This window comes from Saccostrea cucullata, unplaced genomic scaffold (assembly GCF_032062105.1).
Source record: "Saccostrea cucullata isolate Sc308-1 unplaced genomic scaffold, CSIRO_AGI_Scuc_v1 ctg6774, whole genome shotgun sequence".
In the NCBI taxonomy this organism is placed as follows: domain Eukaryota; kingdom Metazoa; phylum Mollusca; class Bivalvia; order Ostreida; family Ostreidae; genus Saccostrea; species Saccostrea cuccullata.
In genome coordinates, this window is record NW_026927888.1 from 1 (window position 1) to 9204 (window position 9204).

Consider the following 9204-nt stretch of genomic DNA (forward strand, 5'->3'; position numbering starts at 1 on the left):
GTACATGTTATGACTGTGATATAGCAAATGGTAAATGTACAAATGGATGTTATCCAGGGTGGAAAGGGGAATACTGTCATGAAGGTACACTTATCCATATACATCATAATATATACACTAGGCTACCTTATAAAAAAATTTAAACACATATCTTCACAAATATTTCTTAGAAATTATTTAAATGTGGTTGCATCTTACAGTTTGTGAAAATGGAACATTTGGAAAAAATTGTCTAAAAACTTGTAACAGTACGTGTTATGGCTGTAACAGAACAAATGGTAAATGTGAAACTGGGTGTCATCCAGGGTGGAGGGGAAAGTATTGTCATAAAGGTAAATATCTGATTGAAAGGAAGCTAAATTTGATAAAAACTTCGTGACAGTCTGTATACTGAGGGCTTTCACATGAGGAATGCATTTGCAAAGATTGGATTTTGTATTTCTTTATGTTACGAAATCGCAGACAGTATTAACAGAGCAGTGTTTTTAAAGTAATTTAGAATTTATTATTTTATATTTACATCTGCACAAACTTCTTAATATTACACATGTCAATATAAGCAAGGTTCATTGAATTCTTTGTAAAAACATATTCATCACGGTGGCCTTACTTTAGCCCTTGATGCTACTTCTCAATGAATCATGTGTGGAAGAAGAGTTAAGCACATTCAATTTACGTCGTTGAAGTTTGAAAAAAAAATCATTTGATGGGTATAGAACTATTACAAATTGAGATTATTAAATCAATCTGTTGTGTTTATATAATTATAATATATTATTTTAAAACTTTTTACAGGAATGTTTGTAGGGATTGATATGTGATCAAGTCAACAAAAATGCTCTCTGGCTCATATTAATTGGATCTGATCACATCACCAATCCGTAGTACATGTACCTCCCGATACAAGTTTTAAAATTATCTTCTTGTGGTCCATTTTGAAATATATTTTTAAAGTTATCAACACTATTTATTAATCCAAAAAGAACAATTTTTCATCTGTTTTAAATCGACAGTAAGATTTAATTTACTTTATAGAATGTGACGGAGGACAATATGGAATTAATTGTAAAATGCAGTGCGGAAACTGTTTGGATTCGGCGCAATGCAACCCGATTAATGGAACATGCAAAAATGGTTGTGATGAGGGTTTTGAAGGGTTTCTATGCAACGAAGGTAAGGAAATTAGTGGTTGTAAACTACTATAAAGATTTATATTCCCTTTTACAATTTTTTTTTCAACTTTTATGTGACCAATTGATATGAAGCATTTTTTATTAAGCATGCACATACGGAACATTCGGACGCAACTGTCTGGAAACGTGTAACAGAACGTGTTTTGGATGTAATGGAACAAATGGAAAATGTGAAACCGGATGTTATCCGGGGTGGAAGGGGGATTACTGTCATGGAAGTAAGTGCAGTCATATAAGTATTCGAAATAATAGATTACATTTTAATGTAGTAAAATATGTCTATTGTACGGTCATAAAGAATTAACATTTATTGCGTTTTTTGCTTCCCATTGGGTTACTTATATTCTGATGCCGGAGGATAAAACGCAAATTGCTAATGAAGAAGCAAAATTGCCTCTCTATTGAACTCTGTAATAAACATGTTTTAAGAAAAGCTTTTTTTAAGAACATGTAAATGATATTATTCTTTTGGAATTGATCATTAATAAGTAAAAATAAATGTCTCAAAATTAAACATAAAAAAAAAAATAAAAAATGAATTTAGCAGGTATTTCAAAAGAGGATGATAATGAACATGTACATGTATTTACTTGCATACCGTAGGAAAAACTTATACCAGAACTAAATGTATAATATTGAGTGATTAAAGACAAAATGCATGCATAGGTTAATTGTATAGCATAACACAACATTACTTTTTCATTATATTTACACTGATTCATTTTGACATTTTTTTTAAAGAATGCGATGGTGGATTTTATGGAATGAACTGCAATTTGTTCTGTGGAAACTGTTTTAATTCGAAACAATGTAACCCGATCAATGGCACTTGCATGCATGGTTGTGACGCAGGTTATGACGGAATTTTATGTAATGAATGTAAGAAAACATTTATTTAAAAAAATCTTATTAGTTAATGACTACTTTTATCAGAACATTAATATTTTTCTTGACATATTTAAGAAAAGAGTTGAAGAAAATGGTTCTATTCTATCATTACATAGCTTGTGAAAATGGGACGTTTGGACGCAACTGTCTTGAGACATGTAACAGTACTTGTTACGGGTGTAATGCAACAAATGGAATATGTGACACAGGATGCTTTCCAGGTTGGGAAGGCGAATATTGTCATCAAGGTATACATTGCCAATAAAGATTGTCTTTTAGATATGAGAATGTATTCGTTGTAAAGGAATCTACAGGGTCGTGCCAAAAATATTAGCTGAAAATGGCGGATGTCAATTTAGAGGTATCTCTCTTAGCATAATTAACTTACTGTTGATAACACTATCGGAAAATACACACGCCTTTAGTACTTTATGTGTCCCATGAACCAAATGCAGACAATAATTCTTCGTGGTGGGGACTTGTAAAGGTTTTCAATGTAATCTACCGAGAGATTCTGCCAAAAATAGATAATAACTTGAAACAGCTGATTGTCGCCTGCTTGGCGCAGTGGTTAGAGTGTCTGCTCTAGAGTCGTGAAGTAAAGAGTGTAGTCCTAACGTCGCAGGTTCGAATCTCACTGTGAACGTGGAGACCGGTTCTTTGGGTGAGACCATATAAACCGAGGTCCCGTGTCGCAATAGGTGCTTGCACGTTAAAGATCCCTCCCTGCTCAATGGCCCTGAGTGCCGAGTTTAGGTCAAAGTTTGTTGCTCTCCACCGGTAAATGGTGGCGTCCCAATATGAGTGAAAAATTATCGAGATGGACGTAAAACAAGATACAATCAGTCAATAAATGAAATAGCTTATCTAGGTTAAATATTTCACTTGCCTGATTTTGTAAATTTGTCTTCACCAGATGTCAACAATTTTCGATAATATAAAGGTCTGGTGATTGGCCTTGTTAAAGCATTCCACGGATGATGTTTTCATGTTTATATCTCTCTACGATACGGACCCGATGCACAGGGGGGGGGGGGGGCATTGTCATCTTGGAATTTGTAGTAATTGTCTGTAAAATGACAGGCCAAGTTTGTTCATCTAATATTAAAAAGTATTTTTGTGATATAAACTGTTATTTAGAAGAATATTACAAAGGGTTTAATAGTTTTCTGTTAGATATTTTGATTAATTCTTGATAAACTCTCTTAGTCACCATATTATTCAAATGTGCATACTTGAAAAGGTAGGGGGAAGGGTAGGGTGTAAGCTAATAAACTCGTGCCAGGATGAATTTAAACCCCATAATGTAGTATGATTTTTTTTCAGATATTCAAGATACCTATTGACTAACTACATGTATAAAATGCAATAAAAATATATTTGATGGGTTATTTTTCTCACAGTGGAAGCAGAAATGTAAGACTTTGTGCAACAAATATTGGCAAATATTTTGGTGCATGTAATTCTGTTTTTCGCTTACAATGCTTGATAAATATCAGATTGATGTCAAATATTAATTCATAGAGACAGATGTTTGAATTCATGTAAAACACATGATAATTGATATAACAATAAAAAAAATTACAGTCCTTTTCATATCATACTCTTATTGGCAGTTTTTGTTGATAATCTATCAATCTCTACCTTAGATTTGATAAGGTGATTTAGAAATTTATACATGTATTCATGCACCAATCAACAATCCTTGGCTGATTCCACCACGTGCGCTCTATGCAATCCTCGATGTGATTGATGGATGAATGTGTATCAAATCGTCGCTTTCCTTCGCAAAAACATTTCATGACTCAAATAATAAGTTCACAAAACATATTAAACTTCTCGAATTATTTCTTGAGTATTTGTTTTGGTAACCACTTTATATATATATTATCAGTTTTTTGGCATGACACAATGTAATTCGAATCAAAAAATTATGGAAGTTGGACAAATGTCGTCGACTTTTATTTTTTTTTAATTATTACTTAGTTTACGTACGTGTATTAGGTAAGCATGAAAGACTCGAGCTACCCATAGAGCTCCGAGTGTTTATACATGTACACACAATATTTAAGTAAAAACGTACTACTCTTTAAACGAGAGATAAAATGTTATTTTAAAAACAAATAAAGAATAAGGTATTATTTCAGCATGTAAGGATGGATTCTTTGGAGAAAATTGTGTCAACAAGTGTAATGAAACATGTAAAGGATGTAATAGGACAACCGGTATTTGTGAAAATGGATGCTATCCTGGCTGGCAAGGAGAATTTTGTGACGAAGGTATCTAATTTTACAAAAATAACATACTGGTAATTTTACCTCCTTACTACGTCATCTTTATTTAATCCTCAACAGCTGTGTACATTGTAATTATTATTTTTTGAAGCAACATATTTTACATTGATTTTTTATTTCCTTTTAAGAATGCAACAAAGGATTCTACGGAAATGATTGCAGCATGGTTTGTGGAAACTGTTTAAACTCGGAACAATGTCAACCAAAGAATGGAGCATGTATAAATGGCTGTGATTCAGGCTATGAAGGAGCATTTTGTAATAAATGTAACGCACGAATTTATGACAATTGATATTTCATTTAATTTTTAAAAAAATCATTAAAGTAATACAAATTTAATGCAAGGTATTTTAGGTTATTATTCAAAATTCTACAAAAGTGTGATTCTAAGAGGTATAAAAAATTGAATAATTGGTATACATGTATTGACTTTTTAACAACATTTTGAAATAGGATTTAATATTTACAAGGAAAAGAAACTCTAAACATTTATACCTAGCCATACAAGACTTTTTTTGTATCATATTTCCGTATTTATCTACTGTATCGTTTCTGATGGATTCATTTTAAACAATGTTAGATGATATTCAATGTTGTTTGCTATTATATTCCCCAAAGCATGCACATTTGGAACTTTTGGACATAACTGCCATGTTAAATGCAACGAGACTTGCTATGGATGTAACACAACTAATGGTAAATGTGAATCTGGTTGTCATCCAGGATGGAAAGGAGACTACTGCCATGAAGGTGAAGCATTGTAACGTTGGTATTAAAAAAAGAACTGCGCTTTGAATTTCATTTTTTTTTCCTAAGATCTATTTCCAAATATGTATAAAACAAAGAGGAATGTTTATAGTGTAATTTAATGTAAAAAAAAGGTCTTATGATTTATTAAATTTTATGTATATTCTCATTCGAGAATTTTTTACTCGTATATAGACGTCACCATATTCAAACCTAGACCTATACTTTGCACTTAGAGCCATTGAGCATTGATGGTTCTTTAATATCTTTATCTACATCGACAAATGAACCCACGTTTTTAAATTCATATCTTAAAGACAGATGGCTTTTATTCATTATGCCGAGCGCTTGCCGAAGGAGCAGTTACAAACCATGTTTACGTCTTAAGTATAACGCGGTACGTAAAACGAGAATCGATCCCAGGCCTCCCTTTCACGAAGCAAACGCTTTACCACTAGGCCAACTTGACCTGTGAATTTTAAATCTCTTCTCATCGTACCCTTACAATGCAAAAAATTGACCTAATATTCATTATGGGATTGCTTTGTGAAATTTGGCATTTTTTTTTATTATATCCTCTATATATTGTATATAGAGAATAACACATACCCTTTTCCATATCACATCATGTATCAGCTCGAGACACCAATATCAACCCTCTGGCTGATATTGGTGTCTCGGGCTGATACAAGATGTGATGTGGAAAAGGGTATGCATTAATATGTTTAATACATACTTAGTAATAAAATACAGCATACATTAAGTTGAGAAGAAAATGAATAAATAGTCATGCATGAACTTCTTACAGTCATGTACATAGTTCATTTTCTAATACGGTTTGAGTTTGTTTCTACTTTTATTTCAATGCACTCGATCCGTTATTTCAAAATAATCTATTACATGTATTTGTAAATTAAGTTTAACTTTATTTTCAAAAAGTCAAAATAAAGTGAAAATGTACCCACCAAAAATTGTGTATGATCACAAGTACTGTTTTGTGGTTTAATTTACTAAGGGTGTGATATTGATCCATATCGCATATGCAAAAAAACTGTATTTATTACTGATTGTGTAATAAATTGAGATATTGTTTGAAACATCCATATACATGTATGTCAATATTTCAGAGTGCATTGATGGATTCTTTGGCAAGAATTGTAGCTTGACATGTGGGCATTGTAAAGGAATGGAGGATTGTCACCCGATAAATGGAAAATGCCTGAATGGATGCATTGCAGGATATAAAGGAGATACCTGCAATAATAGTATGATACTAATATTTTAATTATTGATGAAGCCTTACTGAGTTGTGATGATAAAAATAAGAAAAAAGAGCCATTAAAGTGTATGAAATCTTTAATCATATAATTTATCTAAAAAATATCTCAAAATGAAAGCATGCAGTGATGGATACTTTGGAGAAGACTGTGTCCAAAAGTGCAGCAATGCTTGTAAAGGATGTAACAGACTAAATGGGAATTGTGAAAATGGTTGTCATCCAGGTTGGCAAGGACAACTCTGTTTAGAAGGTAAGGAAAATAACCAAAAAAATAATAACTCAGCTCATACATATAATTAGCTCATTTTTATATCAACTATATCATTGTATTATCTTATTAGTAATAAGACAACTGTACAAGAGTGCATTTTATCAATATTTTGTTAATCATCAGAGTGTTTGAATAACTTTTACGGAGAAGGATGTAATGTGAGTTGTGGTCACTGCTTGAACGGGAAACAATGTCACCATATCAACGGTTCGTGTCAGAGTAAATGTGAACCTGGATACAGTGGGGATAAATGTGATGAAGGTACATGTATACTGATTCATATGTTTCAACATTCTAGGACAAACCTATTTTCTGCATATTGTAAACCAAATGCCATATTTTTATATGACACTTCATTTACTCCTAAATTAATTATGTTCAAATTAAACATGCCCACTGAAGCAATGAACTTTTTTCGAAACCGTTTCATTTTATTTGATAATTTCTCATGGATTTGTTAGTCTGCATGCTTGGATATTTTGGTACAAACTGTGAACAAGAGTGTAGTCTCTATTGCAAAAAATCACGTGATTGCCATCATGCTTCGGGAATTTGTCGAGGCGGCTGTAAAAAGGGGTGGCACGGAAAGGATTGTATGCAAGGTATGTAACGTAATCAGTAAATTCCTGTTATAAACTCGTAATAAATCTGGCTTAAATCTAGAATTTACTAAGAACCCAGTTTCTTTAAAGATATGAAGGATGACCAAATAAAGAGTAAAGTGGAAAATCTCACTACACAAGTGTATTCTGCTTTCGGTGCGTCCTGTGTTTTATTTTTCCTTATCGGACTGTTTGCAGTATACAAAATAGTAAAAAGGTTCGTTTGTTTTTTATATTACTTTGACAATGGTTTGACAATTTCATTCAAATATCATTCTCATCTGTATATCTAATATAATTTGCAGGTTTAAAGGAATCATTTGCAGAAAGAGTAATTTCTCAAGTACTTCCTCTTTTCGTGAAAAGGGTGCTAAAACCACTTCAATATCTATGGTTGAATATGAAAATAATTTTAAGGACGAATATCAAGAACTTGGAGATTTCTGTTCGCCTTCTAACTACGACATGCTTAAATAATATTCTCAAACATTTTGCAACATGTATACTATGGATTTTTTTATCCTTATGTATCCGTATGTTTTATTACACAGTCTTTATATATGGGTGTACTGTAACGTTAATGTTCTGTAAAGATATATTTTGTTTATTGTAATTAAGGAAATATTAATATTATAAGTATGATTGATTGTTTGTTTGTTGATGTACGTCCCTCTCAGAATGTTCACTTGTACTATTGTGGTACGTAAAGAACTTCGACGTTTTGAATACAAGTTTCGTCAAAGATATCAATTATTTACATATTCATAATTCTTTAGTACGTATATGTGAAAAACAAAATGTAGAAAAAGGATTCAATGTCAAATGTATGATTACATTATTGACTTTATCATAAGAATTCAGGAAAGTTTCATAACGACGTCATTTATCACTTGGTTCATTTATTTTGTACTTTGTTAAATTAAGTGAAAAATGTGGAAAAAAGGAAAAGAAGTCTTAGTAAATACTATTTATTTTTATGTTTCACAATGTTTGTCAGTAATTTTCAATGATATCAAAAAAAAAAAAAACAAGTTTTTTTTCTGATTTTTAAAAAAAAATTATGACTCACTTCATCATGAAAACCAAAGTTTTGATGAAATATTAATATTTACATATAAACATGTACTAATCTCATTTAAAAAAAAATAGATCCACATGTCTTTTCTAAGGAACCCAATGTAGAAGGAAACGGCCAAACTGGGCTTTTTCAAAGCGTTATTACAATTTTACAGAAGGACATGGCAAGTCTAATAATAATCCTTCAAAATATTTTTAACTCTGGTCAATTTTTGTAATGCATTGGTTGGATAAATGTATTTTTTTTAAAGTTCCTTTCTGATGGAAATCATTTACTTCAGAAGTTCACTACTTTACTCTCATACACATTTAGTTAATTTGTAAATAAATAATAGGTAATAAAAACCTGTGTAATTCAAAATAATTTTAGTATTTAAACACATATCCAAGTATGAATGCGTTTTTGCAGTCGCGTATTTTTGAAACGAAATATATTGTACATTTCTATTTAGACACATTGATCTGTTAAATTAAATCTCTTCTTCCAATATTACCTATTAATCTCTAGATAAGAGGTCAATCTCAGAATTTTAAGATGTGTCATTAATTTTTTTTTGTACATTTTACGTTTTAATTTTTTAATTATTCACAATAATCGCCTGCTTAACCTTTTTTTGTATTAAATTATAGACTTTAATCCATATAACTAACACGAAAACTTCGCGTTCTGTAAAAGGAAAAACTTGAATCACAATATAATTACAGACAGAGGAAGCGGAGCCTATTGATTCTTTTGAATTTGAAAGTTTTTAGAGGTGTCAGAAATGATTCCACATGGATAATTAGCTTCTGGAAACCATTGGAATTCGAAAGGATTTATATAACTGGGAAATACTTCGTATCATTCGATCAT

At 31.4% G+C, this 9204-nt stretch overlaps 1 protein-coding gene across 1 annotated transcript; it reads left to right on the top strand.

The window, feature by feature from the left end:
* Positions 1-5: 5 nt before the first annotated feature.
* Positions 6-8233, top strand: LOC134275782 (protein draper-like; the record flags this gene model as incomplete). The annotated part of the gene is made up of 14 exons (XM_062758074.1): positions 6-84; positions 201-332; positions 1036-1173; positions 1280-1411; positions 1935-2072; positions 2198-2329; positions 4229-4360; positions 4504-4641; positions 4994-5125; positions 6250-6387; positions 6520-6651; positions 6796-6933; positions 7134-7274; positions 7580-8233. Coding segments are annotated over 14 exons (2010 nt in total), but the record flags the coding sequence as incomplete, so codon positions are not given.
* Between the last annotated feature and the right edge of the window lie 971 nt (positions 8234-9204).